Genomic DNA, 26661 nt, shown 5'->3' with positions numbered 1-26661 from the left:
GTACTTCATCTGCCCTTTTACTCTAAAGGATAGCTTTGCTGGATAAAGGAATCTTGGTTGTGGGTCCTTGCTTTTCATCACATTGAATACTTTTTGCCAGTCCCTTCTTGCCTGCAGAGTTTCTTTTGAGAAATCAGATGATAGTCTTATGGTGGGGATTTCTTTGTAGGTAACTCTCTTCTTTTCTCTTGCTGCTTTTAAGATTCTCTTTTTATCTTTAATCTTTGGCATTTTAATTATGATGTGTCTTGGTGTAGTCCTCTTTGGGTCTAGCTAGTTTGGGACTCTCTGTGCTTCCTGGACTTGTATGTCTATTTCCTTTGCCAAATTTGGGAAGTTTTCCTACATTATTTTCTCACATAAGTTTTCAATTTCTTGCTCTTCCTCTTCTCCTTCTGGCACCCCTATGATTCTGATGTTGGCGTGTTTAAAGTTGTCCCAGGGGTTCCTAAACCTCCTCTTGTTTTTTTCAGTTCTTGTTTCCTCATTCTGTACTGGCTGACTGTTTATTTCTTCCTTATGTTCCAGATCCTTGATTTGAACCCGGTTTTCTTCCCTTCTCCATTGGTTTCATGTTGATTTTCCTTCGTTTCATTTAGCACAGCCTTCACTTCTTCCCTTATGCGTTTGCCATACTGAAGCATACCTGTCAGGTCTGTGAGCATCTTTATCGCCAGTGTCAAAACCCTGCATCTATTAGGTCACTCAATTCTCCCTCTGGAACCTTGATTCTTTCCCCCTTTTGGGCCATACTTCTCTGTTTCCTCAACTTGACAGGCTCCTGTGTTTGCCTCTTTGTCTTAGGTAGAGCTTTCACACCTGTTATGTTGTAAGGGGTGGAGCCTTAGGTATTTGTCAGTACGGATGACCCATTTCACCACATTGTGGCAATGTTTGTGGGGGAGGGGTCAGAGAGGGGACAATACTGCTTGATCAGCACTCACCCCTTTTCCAGGCACTTCTCCTGCTTTCCATATGGGACTGGCACCTCTCTAGCTGTTGCCCTGGTTGTGGTTCCCAAAATGGGTGGGTCTGCAGACGTTCTAGGGCCATGGGGGCCCTCTATAGAAGTGGACTCCACTGAGAGACTGGCAGTTTCATCCTCTGCCCAACCCCCACTGGTTTTCACAGTCAGAAGCAACGAAACTTTATTTTCCCCAGCGCTGGAACCGTGAGCTCTGCAGTCTGGTCTGGGGCTGGGAGTGCTCCCCAGGTGTCCCTCCCTACTTTTTTTAATGTGTGACTGCACTTTCCGCCAGCAAGCCACAGCCGCTGTCGTCACCTCCACACCATGTCCTCCCTGACCCTCCTACCTGTCTGGATTAGTATTTCTTCTTTATATCTTTCTTTGTTGGACTTCCATGCAGCTCGATTCTCTGAAACTTCTAGTTGTCTCCAATTTTGAGGTAGTTGTATTCCTTCTTAGTTGTGTCTACCTACACCTCCATCTTGGCCCTAAGTCAAAATATTTAAATTACAATGTTGTATTGTTTATGCTAGAAAAACAAGGGAGCATAAACCATATAATCTTTGAGGGGGAGAGAATGCAAAGATTTGGAAGAGGAAGTTTCTAAATTTAGCAAAGTTCAAAATATATTCTAAAGTGAAAGTAATCACAACGTTATGTGATTTTTTTACAAAGTTGTTAATTTAGAAATACACAAAGTCGGACTTCCAGCCAAGATGGAGGCTTAGACGGACACGCTAGGTCTCCCTCTACAACTATAGAGGAATACAACTACTTCAAAACAAAGGATAACTAGAAATTCCAGAAAATAAAGCTACACGGAAGCCCAACATATGAAGTTATAAACCAGCGGTGCCATTTGGGCAGGTAAGAGTTAAAGAAGGCAAAGCTGTTTGCGGAGCGGCGGGGCGGGGCGGCGAAAAATCCCGGAGGCAATCAAGCCCCTGGCGTGCACGACTCCAATCAAGCCCCTGGCGTGCCCGACTCCGGCGCTGGGGAGCAGCCGCAGCATCGCCTTGAACAGTGAGGCCCAGGGGGGCGGGAGGACGGATCCCGGTCTCCTAGCTGAATAACTGTGTGAATCCATCTTGGACCCCCGCCCCCACAGAAAGCACCACAGGGCTGCGAAATAGGTCGCGGATAGGCAGGCGCCGGCCGGTCGCTGATTTGTGACGCTTACACAGGCACTGCCCCCGACAGCCAGCCCAGGAAAACAAAACGCATCTGTCAAAATGTGGCAGACAAATATAGAGATCCCGGTGGCACAACTCACCAGACAGCAGATAGAGAACCTGACAGATGAACAGATAAGAAACCTGTCAGAGGCTCAGTTCTGGGCCATTGTTATCAGGTGGCTTACAGAATTCACAAAAGAGCAGGAAAAAGATATGAAAGAAGCGAAAAACTTTCATAACGAAAGGAACAAAACCACATACGAGACAGATGGTGAGGAATCCAGAGTTCATTTCAACAAACTGGAATATGGAGAAGGAACAAGCAGTCAACCAATGCAGCGAGAGGAAATAGGAAGCAACAATGAGAGGATCAGAAACCTCTGGGACAGCTATAAAAGGCCCAACATAAGAATCATTGGTTTGCCAGAGAATGAGGAAGATGAACTAGAACTTGAAAAATTGAGTGAAAATATAATAAAGGAGAACTTCCCAGACTTGGGGAAGGGAATAGACTTGCAGGTCCAGGAAGCAAGGAGAGTTCCCAAGAGACTGGACCCAGGGAGAACCACTCCAAGACACATTATAATCAAAATGTCAAAAATTAAAGATAAAGAGAGAATCTTAAAAGCAGCAAGAGAGAAGAAAAGAATTATGTACAAAGGGGTCCCAATTAGACTATCAGCTGACTTCTCAAGGGAAACCCTACAGGCAAGAAGGGACTGGCAAGAAATATTCAAAGTAATGAAAATCCAAAACCTACAACCACGAATACTCTATCCAGCGAAATTGTCATTCAGAATAGAAGGACAGAGAAAGTGTTTCCAGGACAAAATAAAACTGAAAGAGTTCATTAGATCCAAACCACTGTTATATGAGAAGTTAAAGGGACTGGTTTAAAAAAACAGAAGCTAGGGAGATGAAACAAAGGCAAACGAAACAGGCAACGAGAGTGGAAAAGGAACTGTGGGTAAGGGAAGCATAGTGGGGGGAGGTCAACAGGGAGGGGGAGTGGGGAGAGGGAGGGAGATGATATAGGAATTGGGGATCATGGTAGGAGGGAATGGAATAGACGGAGAGAGGTTGGGAGGAACTGTAAGCACAACTAATGGACATAATCTAAAAGGGGGGGACAACTGGAGGGAGGGGGCCACCGGGTGGAGGGGAGCAGAGGGAAGGGAAAGTGGCACAAATGTAATATTTTAATCAATAAAACACATTAAATCTGAAACAAAAAAAAAAAAAAAAAGAAATACACAAAGTCAGGTTTTGTTTTTTTTTTTTCAGAATCAAAATGTAGAACAGATGGAAATTATAATTTTTAACCTGCACAAATTTGAGCCTCCACAACTATATGTGATTTTTGATGTTAAAAAATACATACTGTATAGATTCCAGAAATAGATTCAGTTACTCAGGAGCAAATTTTGTGACAGCCGAAAAACAAAACAGTGTTGCTTTTTACTAATTGCTGCTAAAAAGACAGGAAGCTTGTATACAGATTATTGTTCTGTCTCATATTATGCACCTTACATTCCAGCCAAATAAAAGAGCTAAACATGAAAAAACTTAGAAGGAAGTAGATTAGGATATTTATTTCAACTGTGCAACTGTGGCAAGGAGCTAAAATTGAACCATCGAAGAATTGTTCTTAAAAAAAAAAATTGTTCTCGAGGGACTTCTGGCCAAGATGGAGGTGTAGACAGACATGCTGCGTCTCCCTCCACAACTAAGAAGGAATACAACTACCTCAAAACTAGAAACAGCCAGAAGTTCCAGAAAACCAAACTTCATCGAAGTCTAGCAAACAAAGATATAAAGAAGAAATACTTATCCAGACAGGAGCGATAGCTCTACCTGGGACACAGAGGCAAACAAACACAGGAGCCTGTCAGAAGGAGGAGAAGAGATGTATAGCCCAAAAGGGAAAACTGATCAAGGTTCCAGTGGGAGAATTAAGCGATGAGGACATAGCCAACCTAACAGGCAGAATTCAAAACACTGGTGATAAAGATGCTTACAGGCTTAACAAATATGCTTGAGTACGGCAAACGCATAAGAGAAGAAGTGAAGGCTATGCTAAGTGAAACAAAGGAAAATCCACACAAAACCAGTGGTGAAGGGGAGGAAACCAGGGTTCGAATCAATGATTTGGAACATAAGGAAGAAAAAAGTCATCCAGTGCAGAACGAGGAAGCAAGAATTGAAAAGAATGAGGAAAACTTCCCAAATTTTGTGAAGGAAATGGGCATACAGGTCCGAGAAGCATGAGGGTCCTGGGTGAGCTGGGCCCAGAGGGGACCACACCAGGACGCACCATGATTGAGATACCAAAGGCGAAAGATAAAGACAGAGTCCTGGGGGTCAGCAAGAGAGAGGCGGAGAGTTGCCTACAGGTGGGTGCCTATAGGACTATCAGCTGATTTCTCAGAGGACACTTTGCAGGCAGGCAGGGACTGGCAAGCAGTATTCAATGTGAGGAAAGGCAACCTGCAACCAAGATTCCTCTATCCAGCAAAGCTATCATTTGGAATGGACGGGCAGATGAAGTGCTTCCCAGACAAGGTAAAGCTAAAGGAATTCATCATCACCAAACCATTATTATATGAAATGTCAAAGGGACTTACTTAAGAAAAAGAAGATCAAAACTATGAACACTAAAATGACAACAAACTCACAACTATCAACAACTGAATCTAAAAAATAAAAATCCAACTAAGCAAACCAGAATAGGAACAGAATCATAGGTAAGGGGATCATTTGGAGAGTTATCAGCTGGGAGGGAGGAGGGGGAGAAATCGGGAAATGGTGCAGGAATTAAGAAGCATAATTGTTTGGTACAAAATAGACAAGGGGAAGTTAAGAATAATATAGAAAGGGTGAAGCCAAAGAACTTATATGCAGTACCCATCGGCATGAAATAAGGTGGGGGGGGATTGCTGGAGGGAAGGGGGATACTGGGCAGAGGGGAGCAAAGGGGAAAAATATTGGAACTACTGTAACAACATAATAATATATACTAAAAAAAAAAAAAATTGTTCTTAATAACCAGGTGAAGTGTTGAATGCTATTAACTTTTAAACATCTGTGCAAAGAAAAAGTCAGGTAAAGTGGAAGGAAGCAGTGGGAAATTGTGGTGAATATAAATAAAAGCTTAACATTACAAAATTTATTAAGGCTAGTACCTAGTCCTTACTAGATAAAGGATCAATTCTAATTCAACCAAACAGCTCATGTGTGTGTGTGTGTGTATGTATGTGTATATATATATATGTATATATATATACATATATATATATGTATATGCACATATACATATGTATACACATATATATATAACTAAGACAGTAACAAGTAACTAAGAGCTGTAAGAGAGCACTGTAAGTGCTGTGAGATGCACAAGTTTTTTTTGTTTTTTATTTTTGACTAAGGGAATGAGAGACAACTTCTTAGAGGAGATAAGGTATGAACTGACCCTAAAAGGCGATAATTACTGAGGATGTTCTTGGATAGCATTTGAAGACAGCATCCATCTGATGGACCACCATTGGAGGTTTGAGGCACAGTGTGACCAGATCATAATCTAACATGATCAGTTGGACTGGGGTGTGTAAAAGATGGATTGAAAGTGGGCGAGATCAAAGGTGGGGAGAGCAGCTAAACAGGTGAGAGGCAATGAAGGCCCAAACTAGGATAGAATGGAAGGCAGAGACATTGTAAAGGCAGATCAGACAAGGTTTGGTCACTGCCCCTGATGTCAGGACATCCTTTCTGAATTAAGCCAGAGTGTCAGGGTCTGCATGCTTTACCAGGGCTTTATCAGCCGGAGGTCTGTCCAGAAAAAGTTGAGCCATTGTTAAGATGATGAGAACAGTTTGCGCAACATTGGTGTAACCTGGCAGCCAAGGAGAGAGGACTAGAATGCACATATGTGAACAATGACAGTTTCACTGTACCAGTCAGCGGGGGCAGTAACTCAGAGTGACCATGTGTACTGTGTGGCTGTGGCATTCAAAATGACTGAGAGAGTAGAGCAATGAATCAGAATCAGATTTTCTGTTAAGCTTGAACATTCCCCCACGGAAACTATTGGGATGATTCAGAAGGCCACAGTTATGGGCAACTGGTCATTGGCAGCTTCTTCACAACAATGCGCCTGCTCATGCATCACATCTTGTGCAGAGTTTTCTGGTGAATCATCAAATCACCCAGGTTATTCAGCTCCCCGATCGCCCAGATTTGGCACCCTGCAACTTCTGGCTTTTCCCAGAACTAAAATCACCTTTGAAAGGGAAGAGATTTCAGACTGTCGATGAGATTCAGAAAAATACGACAGGGCAGCTAATGGGTATTGGGAGAACTCTGTGAGGTCCCACAGTACCTACTTTGAAGGGGACTGAGGTGTCATTGTCCTATAGACATTGGTTTTTGTATCTTGTATCTTCTTCAATACATGTCTCTTTTTTATATTACATGGCTGGGTACTGTATGAACAGACCTCGTATGTTGTCATTGGCCTGTGCAGAGGCAGTCTATGAGAAACAGTCCTATGGAATTTGCCTTCTTATAGTGACATCTTTATGAGAATCCTTGGGAGAAGTTTCTGATTTTGGTGTCAGAATTCCACTTAAAGAATGTTTCTTTTTATATTTTGGACTCTTAATTATGTGACTGTTTTCATCTTAGTGGTGATTGTTAGAAAGTTTAGAGATACATTTACAGATTGACTGTTGACTAAGTTTTGTATCTTCAAGGAATACGTTTTTGTATTATCCCTGGCTCTACTTTATTTTTTTTTTAAATTATATTATATTGATTATGCTATTGTAGTTGTCCCAATGTTTCCCCCTTTGCACCCCTCCACCCAGCACCCCCCATTCCCTCAGGCAACCCCCACACCATTGTTCATGTCCATGGGTCATGCGTATAAGTTCTTTGGCAGCTCCATTTCCTATACTGTACTTTACATCCCCATGGCTATTCTATAACTACCTATCTGTACTTCTCAATCCCCTCACCTCTTCACACATTCCCCCACATCCCCTCCAGTCTGGCAACCATCAAAACGCTCTTCATATCCATGACTATGTCTTTGTTCTTTGCTTAGTTTGTTCTTTAGATTCAGTTGTTGGTAGATATGTATTTATTGCCATTTTATTGTTCATAGTTTTGTTCTTTTTCTTAAATGAGTCCCTTTAGTATAAAATAATGGTTTGGTGATGATGAGCTACTTTTGTTTTTTCTCGTCTGTAAAGCTCTTTATCTGCCCTTCGATTCTAAATGCTGTCTTTGCTGGGTAGAGCAGTCTTGGCTGTAGGTCCCTTTCTTTTTATGACTTTGAATATTTCTCTCCAGTTCCTTATAGCCTGTAAAGTATCTTTTGAGAAGTCAACTGACAGTCTTATGGGACTCCCCTGTATGTAACTAACTACTTCTTCCCTGCTGCTTTTAAGATTCTCTATCTTTAACTTTTGGAATTTTAATTATGATGTGTCTTGGAGTGGGCCTCTTTGCATCCATCTTGTTTGGAACTCTCTTGTTTGGGTGGGATTGAACGTCAGGGGATCTCCAGGGCAGGACAAAGTGTTAGGTTGATGGAGTCTCAGATATGGCACCTGCCTGCTGGCTCGACTCGGCCACCTCTCTGCCTGGGAGAAAGCTGTCCCCCTCGCTTTGATGCCAGACACTTCAGATTCTTCCTGTATACCACCAGTGCCTTTCTAGCTGCTACCTGGGTGCTGAGTTCAGAGGGAATGAGTGAGTAAGTTAGTCTGTGGGTTCTTTAAGAGGAACTGCTTGGGACTCCAGAAGTTTCCTCAACTGACTCAATCGTGCTGGTTTTTACAGCAAGAAGTTATGAGGACATATCTTCCTAGCACTGGAACCCTGGGCTGGGGGGCCTGGTGTGGGGCTGGGATTCCTCACTCCGTTGATATCCCTCCTGCATTTTTATCCACCACACGTGGGTGAGGGACCAGCCCATTCTGCATCTGCGCCCCTCCTACCTGTCTGGATGGATGTGAGTTCTTTAATCTGTAGTTGTCAGACTTCCATTCAATTCCATTTCTGACTGTTCTTAGTGATAGTTGTTCTATAATTTAGTTGTAATTTTGATGTGGTTGTGTGAGGAGGCGAGCTGTGTTTACCTATATCCTGGCTCTACTTTCTTTTTCTCTCCATGTTTTTTCTTTTTTATCACCTTGTAGTTTCTTGTGCTGAACTGTGTTTCTCTTTTATGTAGACATCACATATTCTTTGGAAGAAAGTAGGAAATAAATATATATGTATTTACACCCCAAAATCAGTAAAACCAAATAAAAATGATAAAGCCCAGTGTTGTAGAGGCCCTGAAGAAATACGCACACATACAGTTGTACATCACTGTTTCTGAGGATTGTATCTAGCAATAGAGACTCAAAGCTATAAAGCTGTTTATACTTAGAAATTATTAATGCCAGTTTTGAAAATGTAGCACAAAGAAATAACCCAAAAGAAACATTTATCACATAATTATTTATAGCTGTAATACATAATGGTGGTAGAGGATGGTTTTAAAAATTGGTTAATACTCTCGTATAATGAATATTATAAAAATGGTTAAGTAGATTAGGTAACTAGAAATGTACATAAATAAACAGGTGAATTGTCAAAATATGCATTACGTCCATTCAGGAATATGAATATACAGTAAAAAGAAATGAGAGTTCATGGGTTTTATAATTAATATTTATGAATAGGCTTTCTCCCCTGCAGAGTTAATATAATTTGTAAGTACCTTTTGAGATTAGTACCAGTTTAAGGAGTGGGTTTTGGTGACTTTATAAAATTTAAAGCTTTACTCAGGAGTAAAGCTTTACTTTTTCTTCAGCTACTAAGCAGCCTCTTTGTCCCTTTGTTTCAGGATTTAAGCATCGAAGAGCAGTCAGAGTGCACTCAGGATTTTTATCAGAATGTGGCTGAAAGAATGCAGACTCGTGGAAAAGGTAATACTTTGTTAGCCAGCCCCAACTGAGGGGTTGCTGGTAGTTCACAGGGCCAGACTGCTGAGTCTCTGAGCCGTTTCTCTCTTTTCTCTGAAGGCCTGGCCCATGTACCCACCTCGTCCTATAAACTATTCCGCCATTTTGGTAGCTGTGCCTTTGAATACCACCATGTATATTGTTTCAAAATAATCAGAGCGATTGGATAATTTATTGAGTAATATTTAATAACTTGATTAGGGGTTGGGGCAGAGCCAATTAAAACTCTTTGGGAGGCTTCTAAATTCCATTTTGGAATTACCATCTTGGTGAGTTATTTGTTCATGATTAATGTATTCCTTATGGGTTGGGGAAGGAAAAAAATTGAGAACCACTGATGTAGAGCTTTAGGTTTTTCAGGATTCTTCTTGAATTTGACTTCCATTGATGTTAGATTTTAGGATGTACTTAGCATACATGTGTATCTGAGAAATTCGCCCCATATATATACTTTGGAGAGACCTCTAAGGTTTTATAGTAAACCTTAGAAAAGTGAAAGGGTGAGTCTTGCCAGCATTCATCAGTCTTGGGAATTCCCAATCTATTGGGTTGGCCAAAACGTCCATTATGTTTTTTTTTGTACTATGGCTCTAGTAGTTCTTATTTGTCTTTTACTTCATTGGAAACAATTTCATTAGATTGTATTGTGACAGCTGTCATATCAGCATGCATTTAAAAAAAAAAACATCAAAACTGGTAAATTTTTGTCCAGCCATTTTAATATTGAGGATGGAAGAAGATACGCAACATTTTCGATGTATTATGCTTTAGTATTTCAAGAAAGGTAGAAATGCAACTGAAACACTGGAAAAGATTTGTGCAGTGTACAGAGAAGGTGCTGTGACAGACTGAACGTATCGAAAGTGGTTTGCAAAGTTTCTTGGTGCTACTGACATTTTGGCCAAATAATTCTTTGCTGTGGGGCTGTCTCATGCATTGGAAGATGTGTAGCAGCTCCCCTGTCCTCTACCCACTAGAAGCCAATAGCAGGAGATAGTCAACATACTCAAAGTATCCAAATCAATAGTTAGTGGTGAAAATGAAAAAAATGTTTTTTTATTTTACAGGAAAAACTTAACGGGCTTTTTGGCCAACCCAACAGCAATAGAGAGTGACCCATGCTGAGGTCTTTCCACTTGGGTGTTAGGTCCTGCCAGAACAGCTTAAGTTAGAAGTGGGAATTCTGTCAGAGGCAGTCCCAAAGTGAGGTAATTTTTTAAATTTATAAGATTATAAAGGGTCTTAATATCTGAGAGGAAGGGATTGTTATTTTTTATTATTAAAATAATTAATCATTTATTTATTTTAAAAAAAGAAGAATATATGAAAGGGTGAAGTGGGAGAGCTTGTATGTACAAACCATAGGCATGGATTTGGGTGGGGGGGGTTGTTGGGGGAGGGGGGTGCTGGGTGGAGGGTAGCAAAGGGGAAAAAATTGGAACTATTGTAACAATATAATCAATAAAATATACTTAAATAAAATAAAATAAAAATTAGGAACTGGAAAAAAAATAAAAATTAGGAACTGGAAAGAAAAAAAAGGAATAATATAATTTTGTATAAAATATCCTGATTTTAAAATCTAAAAAAATTTTAAGAAAATATCCTAAAAAATGTTTTTGTCTTGCAACCTCTGTTATAAGAAGTCAATGAATAAAAATAGCTTTTTCATCTAAAGAAAAAAAAGCTTTTTTCAATGTAACATACTTTTCTTTTGAGAAGTGTTTAATACATTTTTAGCACAGTAGTTTGCTTCTACGTAGAAAGTACTATGAAAACATACTCTTAATTTTAAATTCCATCCTCTTCTTGAGCTTTTATATCCATGTGGATATTTCAGTGTCACCAGAAAGAGTTGAGAAGATCATGGATCAAATTGAAAAGTACATCATGACTCGTCTCTATAAGTATGTGTTCTGTCCGGAAACCACTGATGATGAGAAGAAAGATCTCGCTATTCAAAAGAGGATCAGGTAGTTGATTGTTTTGCTTTGTGCTATTCTATAGTAGTCCCCCCTTCTCTGCAGGGGGTTTGTGCCAAGACCCCAAGTGAACACCTAAAACTGCAGATAGTACCAAACCCTCTATCTACTTTTTCTTCCTATACACATATACCTATGATAAAGTTTAATTTATAAATTAGGCACAGTAAGAGATTAACAACGATAAGTAATAAAATAGAACAATTATAACAGTGTACTGTATAATGAAAGTTATGTGAATGTGGTCTTTCTCTCTCTCCCAATATATCTTACTGAGTTGAGAACTTCTACCTTTTCACCTAAAGGAAGAACTTTATGACATCTCTTTGGCGTATCTGAATTGCCAGCATCACTACTCTTGCACTTAGAGGCTGTTATTAAGTAAAATAAGGGTGACTTGAACACAAGCAGTATGATACCATAACAGCCGATCGGATCACTGAGACAGCTACTAAGTGGTCATATTAAACGACTAACGGTCAGGTAGACCATACGGTATGGATATGGTGGACAAAGGGATGCTTCACGTCTCGGGTGGAACAGCTTGACTCAGATCAGCAATTTAAAACTTATAAATTACTTATTTCTGGAATTTTCCACTTAGTATTTTTGGACCACAGTTGACCATGGGTAACTGAAACTTTGGAAAGTGAAACTGTGAATAAGGAGGGACTTAATTTATTACTGTTATGTACTACCAAATGTTGCAAGATCACATTCTGGGAAAACAGAGCACTTGAATTTCAGACCTTGAGAGCAAAAAACAACTAAGATGCCTGCCATCCTTAGCATATCAGCTTCTGTGTGGTGTCAGAAAGAAAAGGAATATGGTACATTGATAGGAAGGAGCTCAGCTCACTATCCTGCTTATCCATCTGACTCCAAGCAGCTTTAGGTAAGAAACATTTTGATGTTTCAGATTGTTTAAAATCTCCAGATTTTCTAAGGAGGGAATTTCATTATTTTCTCATTTCATTGCACTATCTTGTCATGACGGAGGGAAGCTGTAAATATCCACATCAAGGCACTGGGTGTTATTTTTCCTCATCTCCACCAGGGGTGCTCACTCTACAGCCATTCCTCCAATCACGTCTTCCCACTAGCACTGGGCTGGTAATACTTTGCAGAACACTCAGTGTATCGTGGCCAGTAGGGTGAGCCTCGGCGCTCTGCATCCCAGTGGCAGTGAAACACATAGAAAAGAGGCTGTCAGGTGTGGGAACCACGCAAAGACTGAGCATGAGGAGGTGTTTCCTAAGGAGAGGGCAGGGGTTGCTAGATCAGTACTCTGGTGTCACACTACAGGCGAGCAGTTGATCTTGGGAAGATGGAAGGTAGACCAGAGGTAACTAGATGGGCTTTGGACTGATTCAGGGTGAGAGCAGTAATCAAGCGCATGGTGAGCGCAGGCAGCAGAATCTCTGGAATGAAATTACTATGTGATCAGTGACTCCGGCTGGTGTGACACGTGCTTGCCGACCTCTTGCACAAGCTTCAGTGTCCTTCAGGAGTTGAGGGCAGAGCCTGAAGGACAGTAATGGTGGTGGATGGTGAGGACAGGGCGCAGCAGTGTTACGGATGGGGGAGAGAGACCCGAGTCAGGAGGTCTTCCTCCCCTGCCCCGGTTCTTGTTTCGCCGCAAGAGCGAGAGACAAACGTGTGTAGTGGAAATGAGGTGGCAAGTTTATTTATGAAACACACGAGCACAAAGCTGCAAGCAGAGACCCGTTAATGTGTAAGTTTTTTAGTAAGTTTGTTAATAAGTTTGTTCTATACTCTTGAGCTGAAGCTACGAGTGGGTACTTAGCTAATCCTAAGTATGCCGACTATTGGGGTTCAGGGGTTATATACCTCAGCTGACTTCTAGGTTCCCCTCCTTCCCCCTTAGGAACAATGTACAGCTACAAAAGCTTTCTTTCTCAGTTAGTAAAGGCTCTTTGTCTTAGGGAAATTGTCACAGAGGCCCCCTTTCCCAGCATTGGCCCCTCTCTTTCTCCTGTGCAAATCCCAGTTATGATGTTCAGAACACCCGGCAATCTTAGGGAGGTTGCTACAGGAGCACCACCTTTCTCAGCACAGTCTCAAGACTCTCCCCTCCTCCTGTGCTGTTTTACTTGGAATGTTCGGGACACCCACAATCTTAAACCGAGCTATGGGCTGCTTCCGTTTGCTTCTAGCCTCCTCTTTTTTTAGGTTGGAATGGTGAGGGACCTGCCTTTATTTCCCCTCTGGCCACTCATTCCTCGCTGCTACCTAACAGCAGCAGCTTCTCAAATCTTCATTCTCAAATATCCAGTGCTTTTCAGACTTAGTATAATCTCATTATAACCAGTAAAACTGCCTTATGCTTTTCTTGTGGTGAGTGCAGAAGAGAAGCCTCATGGTAGGCTTTTCGTTACTTTGGCACATCCACTGAGCTCCTAATATGTGCGGGGGTGATGTGCTTGAACCTGGGATTGCCTGATTAGTCAGTGGTGTCCCTTATTTTCCCGTAACTGAAAGAAATGACAAGATCAGTGACTACAGTCCATTCTTTTCTCTATCTCTCTTTTTTCGTACTGTCTCCTGCAGAGCCCTGCATTGGGTTACACCGCAGATGCTTTGTGTCCCTGTTAATGAAGAAATTCCTGAAGTGTCTGATATGGTGGTGAAAGCAATTACAGGTCAGTGAAACTGACAGCATTTATATTTGAATGTTTTTCCCTTGAAGTTAACTTTCTGTTTTATAAACCTGTACTTATTTGAGTGAGCAGAAAAATAGGAAAGTGTTTCTGAAATACTGATTGCCAAAGATAAATTGGAATGTGGGAAAAGTGATTTGCAAGAGTATTATATTAGTTTTATGGATTTAAAGCATTCTGATTAGCAGATGAGCTACTTTTTTCTTCACTTTTCATGACCCAGGTCTCTTGTTCCTTGGATATTGAACTAAACTAAGATCAAATACAACTAGGGGAAACTTCTCCAAACTCAGTTGCATTTATACATTCAAAATAAGGTTGGAGAGAGAGAGGGAATTGGTGAGGAAAGGTAATCCCAAGCTAGAGTTGCACATTAAAATAATGTCTCTAATTGGTTGCTAATCAGAGATGTGCTTTGAATTATTTTTCTTGTTTGTTCAGGAAGTATATGAAGTGCCCTAAATTGATGTGGCTCTACCCTTGTGGACAGGTCCAGGCAACTACTAAGGTTTTTCTTAGGAATAATCCAGCAGAAGTACAACACAAATATTTTAAAAACAAAAAGAACTCCTAATGAAGAAGACATCCAACACTGGCCAACTTCTTAATTAAGGAGAAGAGTTGGAAAGACTCGCTCATTTAGAGATTGTTAATGAAATTCTGCAGGGAAGGGAAGTGGGCCAGCTGATAGTAGCCGTGTTGGAGGCAGGCTATTCAGTAGGTTCCTTTAGTTATAAGAACCAGAGACTCCCTCAATCAACAGGAAGAAATGGGGATTTGCTTAAGATATTATCAGGGTTGAAGGCAGGCAGGGTTCACAGAAATAGCTCTAAGGACTTCCTAGAGACTGGGTTATCCACTGTCAACATCTTTTCCACTTTCTCAGGTTCTGCTTTTCTTTGTATATTTTTGCATTTCAACTCCTGTTATTAAGTGAACCGTCGTCTTTAATTCCACATATAGAGTCTAATTGGCTTAGCTAAATACTGTAATGTTTGTTGTTCAGAGCTTCTTTGGCCAGGCTAAATCATAGGTCCAATGACTTGAGTTCTTTGGGTCAAGGCCCACCCCTGCCCCTACCTTGTGCTCAGGGAACATTGTAAGAGATTGAAGGTGACAGCCCCTCACACACCTGTATGTGGACCTTTTAGACTTTTATCAAGTTCAAGACCAACTGGCTTATGTTTAAAGTACTCTGTAGGAATTTATGTTGACAACTCTTTTTCTGAAAAGCCACGGGACAGACGTTGCAAAACCAGAAACTACAATTACCCAACTGTTGTTTACTTAAAAGTAGAAATAAGAAAGAGTATTTCAATACATAAACAGTTTGTTAATAGAATTTGAGAGGTAAAACTTTCCTCTCAAGGCACCTGAGATGGAGTTTCAAGAGACCTTTGATAGTAAAGATTCAGCCACAAAATTGTAAAAACCTTCTCACTCTTTCTCGTTTTAGCCTTGACATTTTGCCAATCCAAGTGCAGACATATTCTGCCTCTGTGAAGACCAAAGATTATATGATCACTTTCTTTCTAATCTAAAATTGTCAGCCTAAGTACAGGACAATTTAGAGAGCATAGTCTATAATAATCAACTTTTAAAATAAAAGTGACAGTGTTAAAAATGGAGATAGCAGTTAAATTTCTCCAAGTCTTATGCTGCTAATCGACACTGTCAGTTTTGTTTATAAACACACTGCATGAGGCATTTTCCATTTTAGCTGCATCTGGCATCTAGAGGGTGGAGGCCAGGGATGCTACTACACATCCTGCAGTGCGCGGGGACAGCCCCCCAACACAGAATTTTCCAGCCCCAAATGTCAATAGTGCCCAGGCTGGGAAGCATAATCTAGAAGTACGGACTACTTTTTTTCAAAACTCCATTAAAGTCAAGTCTGGACATCTGGTAAGATACAGTAGCCACACTCAACTTTATCATTCCTACTCAGAAGTAAAAGCCTTGGCCTGGAGACAAAGCAGTTGTCTGAGAACTCTGAAATAAGTAGTAGCAGGCAGATGGGGGAGGGAAATTGTTACCAGAAGAACAACTAATACAACATGAGTTTCCTGTTTTGTTTGTTTTCCCTCCCACATCACCTAGGTTAGACTTGAGGGCAGTGCAGATCGTGGGGCTGCACAGTGAGGTGTGTGGAGCCAAGAGAGTCCTACAGAAGAATTTCTCTCAGGCTGAAGGACATTTAGGAAGGGGGTGGAGGGGCTGCTGCAGAATGACGTGTCGGAGAAATTCCTTGGATTGGGGGGTGCTTCCTCTTCTGATCTCTTCCTCTTTGAGCTCCTGCGCTGCCCCTTCGCAGTGGCAGCTACACATGCATCCAGATAAAAAATAATTCATTTTTTATTTACTTTAAAACATAAACAAGATTAATGAGAAATGGTTAAATGTTTAAAATAGAGAATAAAAATCACCAATAGAAGGCTAAATAGGGTAAATAAAAGTGGAAAAAAATGGTAAAAAAAGAGAATATTCCCCAATATCTTTTTTTGTAATAAGTTCTATTTAAATAGAGAAAGAAAAATAGACTGAGACATAGTGACAATAATTACAATCCAGAAATAAAAAGTTAGAAGAACTAATAATAAAATAAGTGAAGATTGTATATTTCACAAAACAGATGTGTAAGTAGAGGTAATAAAAGCATCAGTAAGTTAAAACAAGTCCTCTGCACTGTCCAGTGTTTTGCCCCTCACATGTGGCTGGTGGTCCCCTAAGGGTCCTCGAGTAGCTTACCTCAGGTCGGAGCTGGCCCGTATCACACTTGCCTAAGTCTGAAACTTTTAATGCTGCTCATGGCAAGAATTGCTGTCAGATTGAGCTGCGTCAGCCGTTTCCTTTGATAACATTCCAGATGACGGGTATGTATGTACCTCCAGAGGTGCATTCCCTCCCCTTGCTTGCATTGTTCCGGCACTGAGTTTGTACCTGACTTTTCCTCATCACCTCCTAGTTCTTGTGACAACGGGTGTGTGGATGGAAGAGCCCAGCAGTTGGACTTAGTGGCAGTGAAGGGCAGTGAAATAATTTTTTTCTGATAAATAAAATGTTGATTATGAGACTTAAATTATACCCTTGCTTTATCCCCTCTTCTAGTGGAGTTTTACATGCTGTGAGGATTGGCCACTGTGGACCTCTGTGTGATGGGTTTCAGCAGCTGTATTTTTATATCCAATACAAAGATGCTTTGTATAGTAGCCACATTGTAAAAAGCAGTATGCAAATTGGGGATTTCTAAACTGAGTGTTACAATGTATTAGGATGCAGTAAAGAGACTCGTATTTCTCTATGGATCTTATAAGTAGTTTGACATCGTGATTCAAAGAATGGGCTTTAGAGTTAGATAGGCTAGGCTTGGTTTCAAATCCCCCTTGTGTTACCTGCTATCTGTATGATTTTGGGCAAATCAAGTTCTCTTACTGAAAATATTATGCCTTAGTGTCATCTAAGGGTGAAAAGAAATGTGCTTGTAGAGCATACTGTGTAGTGCCTGGCTCATGGTCACGTGTTCTGAGCACTGGTATTCACTGTTCCTGTGATCTGGGTTTTTTATACACTATGTTAATGGGTGCAGAGGGGGTTAGCAAGGTTACCCCTGCAACTTAATAGGAAAAAGTAGTTGTCCTAATGCTCCTTTTATGTAATTATTTTCTCAGTGGAAGCAGTGTCTTTTCTGTTTTATAGATATTATTGAGATGGATTCGAAGCGTGTGCCTAGAGATAAGTTAGCCTGCATCACAAAGTGCAGCAAGCACATCTTCAATGCCATCAAGATCACCAAGAACGAGCCAGCTTCAGCCGATGACTTCTTACCCACTCTCATCTACATTGTTTTGAAGGGTAACCCCCCACGCCTTCAGTCTAACATTCAGTATATCACCCGCTTCTGCAACCCAAGCCGATTGATGACGGGGGAAGATGGCTACTATTTCACCAATCTGGTAAGTACTTGATGTTTTGGTGTTATGGAGAAGAACCATGAAGGTATTTATTTTAGGAAAATGATGGGTCACTCACAGGCCTGTGACAGGTTAATAATAGGAGTCAGCGTAACTGCAGGTGCTTGCTTGGTGTCACAGAGCACATGTGACCCAGTCATGCAAATACCACACCTCCCAACACTTGACCAGACTGTGGTACTTAGTATAAGAAAGTATAACTGACAGATACCTGTTTCACTGAGTGCTTTTCCTAGTATTTCTATACTAATAATTGTTGCCATTTATTCATTACTTCTGAACTAAGCATGTTACATGTTATGGTGTTTAATTCTCAGAATAAATCTGGGTGGGGTTTCCCCATTTTACTCATGTGGAAATCTCACAGAGCTTAGATAATTTTCCTAGAGTCTCAACAGCTCTTGGCTGTCAAGTGACAGAGGTCACCTGTTCTTTTAACCATGTGATTTACACTATCTTCCTTGAGGACTGTTGATCCGTGTGCCACAGTGGTCCCTGTGGACACGCCTAATGTCCGGCCATGCCCAAGCAGGCATTGGGGGCTGGCAAGACCTCCAAAGGGAATGGTTTGGTTTCTTTTTTTCTTATTGCTGCTCCAATTGGGTGTTTTTTGCTTCCTTGCATTCCAAATTGCTGATTTGATTCTCAGCTTCATCCACTTTACTGTTGATTCCCTGTAAATTATCTTTATTTCAATTAGTGTATCCTGCATTTCTGACTGGTCCTTTTTTATGCTGTTGAGGTCCTCACTAAGTTCATTGAGCATCCTTATAACCAGTATTATATGAAATGTTAAAGGGTCTTCTTTAAGAAGAAGATAAAAAATATGAACAATAAAATGGCAATAAATACATATTTATCAACAATTGAATCTAAACAAAATAAATGAACAAGCAGAACCTACACAGAATCAGATACAGAGAATGTTTTGATGGTTGCCAAGATGGGAGGTGGTTGGGGGGATGGGTGAAAAGGATGAAGGGATTAAGAAGTACAAACTGGTAGGTTACAGAACAGTCATCAGGTGTAAAGTACAGCATACGGAATATAGTCAGTAATAGTCTAATAACTGTGGTGTCAGATGGGTGCACGATTTGTCAGGATGATCACTTATTATGTAATGTCTAATCACTGGGGTGTGTACCTTAAACTAATAAAATACATCAACTGTAATTGATAATAAAAAGTGATTAAATAAATTTTATTTTTTTAAAGGGCATGCCCCCTAGATACTTAGCCCTGGAGCTCCCGGCCATAACAGTGATTCCTCTGCCCTGCAACACGGCAGGGAAGCAGAGAGTCTCTGACTTCAAGGAATTGTTCAGTCTTTGTCTGCAGAAAGCTCTATAGCAGCCAGTGTGGAACAAACACTGAGGGTTACTCCTCAGATACTTCACTCTGTTCAAGACCTTAGCACCTTTGAACAACCCAAAGTAGAGACCTGAATTTCTGACAGTCGGGCTCAATAGGAATAGGCAATTCGGTTTCTTTCTTTCTTTTTTTTTTTTTAAGGAAGAAATGTATTGTTTCACATGAGAGCATAAAGGAAATGTGATTGGCTATGAGTTGGTAGTTTTTGATGCTGAAGTCCATGGAAGTTCATTAGACTGTTTTGTCTACTTTTGCTTCAGTTTTAAATTCTCCATAATAAAAGAATTTTTTAAATCTGTTTGAATATTTGTAGCTTTTCTCATGTGACTATTATAAATAACATTCTCTTCTTTTTGTAGTGCTGTGCTGTGGCTTTCATTGAGAAGTTAGACGCTCAGTCTTTGAATTTAAGTCAGGAAGATTTTGATCGATACATGTCTGGCCAGACTTCTCCCAGAAAACAAGAATCTGAGAATTGGTCTCCTGATGCTTGTTTAGGTGTTAAGCAAATGTATAAGAACTTGGATCTCCTCTCTCAATTGAATGAACGACAAGAAAGGATTATGAATGAAGCCAAGAAACTTGAAAAGGACCTAATAGATTGGACAGATGGAATTGCAAAAAAGGTTCAAGACATTGTTGAGAAATGTCCGCTTGATATTAAGCCCCCAAATCAGCCTTTAGCAGCCATTGACTCTGAAAATGTTGAAAATGATAAACTTCCTCCACCATTGCAACCTCAAGTTTATGCAGGATGATAAAAATGTACATAGATAGTATTTATTTGAGCCTAAATTGTAGCTAGGCCTTACTACAGTCCACTGATTGAGATATAGAATATAACTTAATTGTTTATAAATGTCAGAGCATTTATAAAGGTACAATTTGTGGGGGTTTTTGTTTTTGTTTTGTTTTCCTGGCAGGGGAAGCTTAGTAAATAATAAAGTACTATTTATTTAAGTTACTGAAATAGATTCATTTAAGACTTGTGAAAATTTTGTCTAAATCTATTTTTTTTCCACTGTTTTCCTATGTGCTTCTCGTGGTAGTCAGTGTGGGTCAGATTTGAGTAAATAATTGCCTCTATAAGGGTGAAACAGACAAGTGCTACAGAAATGTATGTTTAAGGGAGTTCAATGGTACCACTATTCTATAATTTGAAATAATTTTATAATTGTAAAGATAGAAGATATATTGATAAGTATATAAAATTGTAAATATGTAAAAAAAACTGTGCTGTGCATGGCATTTCATGTGTTCATTTTCTTTTTTGTTGTTTAAAATAGTAGATTGAATGTTTGCCTTTAACATTTATTTGATTCGCCCCACTAAAGTGAATGTAGAAGCGTTTAGACATACTGCCCTTAATATGTCAACTCCATCTTTAACAGTATGGTAACCCTAAGTTTGAGGTCCTGTATAGTCAGAGACTAGGATACTATTAAGGTTCAGGATAATTTGAAGTCATATAAAGTCACTGTTCAGTATAGTCAGTTGAAGACTTTGGACTATGCTCTCACACTTCTTTATCCATTCAGAAAATATTTATTGGGCTCTTTGATGTAACGAAGAGCTTGCTCTGGGTCAAAGGCCAGAGTGATGAATGGGACCCTGCTGGTGAGAGCTCAAGTGCAGGTGGTACCTTTTGCTTCCGTAGTGTACTTTTGACTGTGTGGACAAGCCAGACACATGTCCTATAAACCTCTTTTAGGGTTTCTCAACCTCAGTACTACTGACATTCAGGGCCTGAAGGGTTTTTTTTGTGGGGGTTGTCCTGTGAACTGTAGGATGTTTGGCAACATCTCTCACCTCCATACCCACTAGATGCTAGTAGCGACCCCCACGGTTGTGAAGAATCATCTTCAGATATTGCTGAATGTTACCTGGGGCGGGGGTGGGGGCTGGGGGTGGTGTGGGGGCTCAGTTAAGAACCACTGAACCACTGATTTCTTTTGTAAGCACAAGAGTTCTGGTGGTTAATATGATGTAACCAAAGAATATTGCATTGAATGCACAGTATTGTTAACTGATCACTCTTTCAGATGCTTTACAGCCACCATAAGTGAGGAACTTCTAATTCTAATGCAGCCTCTTATAACCTAAATATGCTATTTATGATCCTCCTTCCCATCAGTGATTTCTGCAGATTCTCAGTGTGCCTGTGAAACTGTGGCATTCCCAGGGCACCATTCTTGAACACAGTCATATCACACAAGCAGTAAAGAAAGTTTCCTTTGCTTTCCCAATATATCTTGTTAATAATAGTGGACCACAAATTTGTAGTGCAGTAACTTTGGAATAAAGCTCTAGGGTAAGTGTAAAACTTTTTATCCTTAAATTTACATATAAAATTCATCAAGTTGACACATCTGTTGTCATAAAGCACTGAAGACATGAAGCAATTCACTGAGTCAGCTGATTACCAAGTTCATATGGAATGTAATGCGTTACTATCATATACCTACATGAATTTGTTCATAGAATCTGCTCTTAGAAACATGAGCCCAAATTATTTGCATAGAAAGCTTTCCCCTTTTTTTTCTTTTTTCTTTTCTATGTACTTTCTAGGTGCTAATCCAGATGTGCACATTCTTAATTCTCCTCGGAATATATAGTTGTTTTAGTCATTGCTCATTATGTTTGTTAAATAAAATGTGCATATCTGCCTCCCACTAAAGTTGTCTTTTGATTTCTTAAGTATCTTTAAAGCAATTTGTTGAATTGACTTTTTTGTATAATATATATCTTATATTGTTTGAATACTTCAGATATGGACTCTTGTCTAAGTGGAGACTTGGATTTCTCTTAAGTCAGCATCAATACTATGGCCAAAGTTTCTGTTTTCTCAACCAGAAAATATTGATATTTTATGTACTATAAATATGATTAGAGTAAACCTTAGAAACAGAAGTCCTTATCAATAAAGTTTCATGATCCATTCCTCTTCCAAATTTTGGTTCTTCGTCTTAGGAAAATATACATTATTAGTGTTTTCATGTTGAAAAGGTTTCCCTTTTAAGCCACAGACATCACTGTCATACTTTGAAAAATTAGAGACATCCACTTAAAAAAAATAGCAAGAGAAGGATGTTCGTTATCACTACAGTTACACTGCCCTAAATTTCCCCAAGGTACTGAATCTTTAGGCAGAAATAAAGGTGGAGGAATGGAATTAATCTAACAGAAAGCTGTGATAGCCTGGTGGTTAAGGACATGAACTTGAGCTAGAAAGCTGGAATTTGGTTTTGAATTTTGACTCTTGCGACTTACCTTATTAGCTCTTTGGCCTTGGGCAAGTCTCTCATGTTTCACATACTGCATCTGTTAAGTGGGGATAAGAATAGTACATGCCTCAAGGGGTGGTTGTGAGGATGAAATGACTTGAACACTACCTAGCAATGCTAAGTGCTCAAGTGATAGCTATTATTTGTAGGTGATTTTTCTATGTAGAATAATTGAGAGAATTGATATTGAAACTGTTATTAAATTTCACTAAAGTAGTGAGAGATGAAATGCTAAAATAGTCGTTAAAAGTAATTGTAAAAGACTTTTCTATATCTCATTACTAGCCAGTTAGCAAATATAATGGGAAAAATTTATTCACAATAGAAACAAATATAAATCACCTAGAATTATCAAGAGCTTTGGGGACTTATATGAAAAGAAATTACAAAATTGAGTAAGATGCAAAAGAAGAGAAATACACAGGGACTCTGTGGTTGCATAGGGTCCTGGGCTCAGAAGGTCCCTGTGCTTGGGTTTTAATGTTTTGTCTTTGCCATCTTGAAATTCTTAATTTTATCTTTGAATTTGTGTTTTTAAGTGAAGTCTGATGGGACAATGGAGTGTGCAGTTGGGGGCTTGGAGCCTCAGCTCACACACATTCTTACCTCCTGTCGTCGCACAGGGTGGGTTCTTGGCCTCCCCCTCCCACCCTGTGGTCATTCTAGCCATGGGCTGGACACTCAGCTGGGCTGGGGCCGGGTGTGCGTGCCTGTGGCGTCTTGGGGCGGAGCATGATGGCACATCTGGTGTGTAGCTGGTGAGAGCTGCACCTTGGTCACTGTGGGGCAGGGACTCATCTCATGCCTACCCCTGGTCAAGCATGCTTTTTGGCGAAAAGTCTAAATCCAGGGTGGGGCTGGAAAAAACACCAAGGAGTGAGAAACGTCTTTTATGGCTCAGAAATAAGAAAATAAGACTGATGAGAATATCTCAGTAAGACACAGGAATCAGCTTGAGTGAGTTCTCACTGGCCCAATTGGGACAGTTTGAACAACAACAAACAAAACAGCATTTAATTGTGAAAAACAGTAAATACATATTGTGTTTAAAATATAAAACACCCCTCACATATTGGAGTTTACCATTATTCCAACCCATTTGGGAAGAACTATGATTGAGACCTAAATAATGGAGGGAAAGCCTTCTTCAGAGAAGAGAAGAAAAATAAAAAACGCTAGTAAATGTAGAAAAAAATAATGCAATTTTAAAAATCATTGCTTTAGTCCAGGACCAGATGACTTCATTGGTGAATTCTACCATTTAAAGAATTAGCATCAGTCCTCAAACTCTTGTAAAAAACTGAAGAGCCATCATTGCCTAGATGTGGACACCACAAGAAAACTAGAGACCAATGTCCCTGATAAATATAGGTGCAAAAATTCTCAACAAAATAGTAGCAAACTCAATTCAACCACACTTTAAGAAGATTATATTTCACAACTAAGTGGGGTTTATCCCTGGAATGCAAGAATGGCTCAACAGTAGATATAGCATGCAATACATCACATTAACAGAATGAAGGGAAGTCATATGATCATCTCAATTGATGCAGAAAATTTTGTTAAATAACAAAATTGAATACCATCCATGAGAAAAAAAAAAGAAACTAGGAATAGAAGGAAACTATCACAATATAATAAAAAGCATACTGTATATATTTTTAAAGCTAACACTATACTCAATGGTGAAAGATAAAGCTTTTCCTCTAAGAACAGGAAGAAGACAAGGATGCTTGCTTTCATGACTTCTATTCATGATGACACATGTTAGAATTATCTGACAAGAGTTTTAAAGATACTATCATAAAGAAATCAATGAGAAAGATGAACATGCCTGAAAGAAATGAAAAAGTAGAAAGTCCCAGCAAAAGAACTAGGTATTTTTAAAAACAAATGGAAATGTTATAACTGAAAATTACAATGACTGAAAAAAAAAAAAAAACCAACTCACTGTTGGGCTCCATTGGTAATGACAGAAGAATGAATCTGTGAACTGACTAGAGCAATAGAAATTAATGTTATCAACGGAGAAAATAGACGGAAAAAAATGAATGTAGCCGTAGGGACCTCTGGGACGATAATGAAAGATCTAGCATTCTTGTCATTGGAGTTCAGAAAGAGAAAAAAATATATATATGGCTAAAATATATTTACAAAGTGACTGAAAGTTTACCAAATTTGGCCAATAGCATAAACCTATAGATTCAAGAAACTGAATGAACTCCAAACAGAACCCAATGAAGCTATTCGAAGACATGTCACAAACTTCTCAACAAATTTCAAAAGTAGTAGTCAGCAAGAACACATTGCCTATAGCAAGCAGAACAATGATTTGAATGGCATTGGATTTCTCATTAGAAACTATGAGGGCCAGAAGGAAATGCTGCCAAGGATGTGGAGAATGTGGATCACTCATCCAACCCTGATGGAAATTGATATGGAGTAGCTGCTCTGGAAATAGTTTGGCTACGTCTTATAAACCTAAACATGTAATTATACAAACCCCACCAATTGCATTATTGGACATCTACCTCATTTATCACAGAGAAATGAAAACTTAGATTTTACACAAAAACATGTATACAAATGCTCATAGCAACCTAGGCACACACTGGAAACATTTCAATTCAAATATCCTTCAGTAGGTGAATGTTTAAACAAACTGTGATGCATTTATATAACAAATACTACTCAGTAATAAGAAATTGATACAATAGCTTGGATATACTTTAGTGGATATATGCTGAATACAAAATTTAATCCCCAAAGGTTACATATTGTATGATTTAATCTGGGTGTGTATTGTATATATATATAAAACAATTGTAGAGATGGAGAGCAAATTAGTGGTTTACAGGGGTTCAGAATGGGCTGAGGAGGGAGCTGAGTCATAAAAGGGCAGCACAATGGATCTTTTTCGTGTGAAATTGTTCTGTATCTTTACTCTCATGGTGATTGTACAAATCTACACATGTGAAAAAAATTGAATTGAACTAAACCATGAATGATATGTAAAGCTGGTGAAATCTGTATAAAATCTGTGTTATTGTTTAGTGTAAATTTCCTGATTGTGATACTATACCATAGTTACACAGGATGTTACCATTGGGGAAAACCTGGCGAAAGTACGTGGGATCTCTATCATTTCTTCCTCCATGTGAATGGACATTTATCTCAAAATAAAAAGTCAGATTTTCAAAGTCAAATTATGTGGAAACAACCCAACACTCGTCAAATGGTGAATGAATAAATTTAAAAAACTAGAATATTGATCAGCCGTAAAAAGAAGGAAATACTGGTATATTCTATAACAAGGATAACATTATGCTAAGTGATAAAGAAGTCCAACACAAAATACCACATAATGTATGATCCCATTTATATAAAATGTCCAGAATAGGCAAGTCCATAGAGACAGAAAGGTTAGTGTGCCAGGGGCTGGGTGGAGGAGAGAAAGGGAATGAATGCTAATGGGTACAGGGTTTCTTCTTGGGGTGACAAAAATGTTCTGGAATTAAATAGCGATAGTGGTTTTACAACTTTATGAATACACTCAAAACACTAAGTTGTACACTTTAAAAGGATGAATTTTGTGAAGAGTTATATTTCAGTAAAGCATTAAAATATTAGAATAGCTCATTGTTAACATGTAAAAATTTCAGACAAATCCTCCAGGCTGAATTGTGGCATTTAAGGCTCGTCTTTACTTGAGAATAATACTATTACCTAAAGTAATGTGCTTTAAGTATAATGCACTGTAAATGATTTTAGCAGCTTTTCTTTATTTTTTCCTTAAAAGTCCCCTGGTGATTTTGTTAAGATATTTATAGGAATAACATTGCAAAAAAGAAATTTGTTACCAAACAGAAAGTAAATAAGCACTTTGCAGTGAAAGAAGATAAATATTTGGTTCTCTTTTGCTTAAATAAAAAGTTATGTAATACAAAACATATATATATATACCACCAATGAACAGGTGGAGACCAAATATAAAATAAAATGTTATTTACAAATGCTCAGTAATCAATATATTAAGGCAGCAATTTTCAACCTTTTTCATCTATGGCACACAAACATTATTAAAATTCTGTCGCTCAAAAATAATAGGTACAATTTTTATTCATTCACACTGGACAGCTATCATTGTGTTGGCTGTTGCCATTTTTTAAATTGGACAATCTGAGGGAAAGAGGTCAGTGCCCCTGACTAAATAA

The 26661-nt window shown here is 39.2% G+C and overlaps 1 protein-coding gene across 2 annotated transcripts in view; it reads left to right on the top strand.

Annotated features, from left to right (window-relative positions):
- RABGEF1 (RAB guanine nucleotide exchange factor 1) overlaps positions 1-20393 on the top strand; it is a 59704-nt gene extending 39311 nt beyond the window's left edge. For both annotated transcript variants that reach the window (XM_090276919.1, XM_090276918.1), the window contains exons 5-9: positions 9041-9122; positions 10999-11131; positions 13712-13803; positions 17518-17774; positions 19523-20393. In XM_090276919.1, the coding sequence (XP_090133045.1) occupies positions 9041-9122; positions 10999-11131; positions 13712-13803; positions 17518-17774; positions 19523-19921 (963 nt within the window). In that variant the 3' untranslated portion in view covers positions 19922-20393. The remainder of the gene's footprint in view (positions 1-9040; positions 9123-10998; positions 11132-13711; positions 13804-17517; positions 17775-19522) is intronic.
- Positions 20394-26661: the final 6268 nt, after the last annotated feature.

Source organism: Furipterus horrens, unplaced genomic scaffold (assembly GCF_987537825.1).
Source record: "Furipterus horrens unplaced genomic scaffold, mFurHor1.1.pri manual_scaffold_5, whole genome shotgun sequence".
Taxonomy (NCBI): Eukaryota; Metazoa; Chordata; class Mammalia; order Chiroptera; family Furipteridae; genus Furipterus; species Furipterus horrens.
Note: the sequence above shows the minus strand (reverse complement) of the source record. Positions and strands in the feature narration are given on the sequence as shown.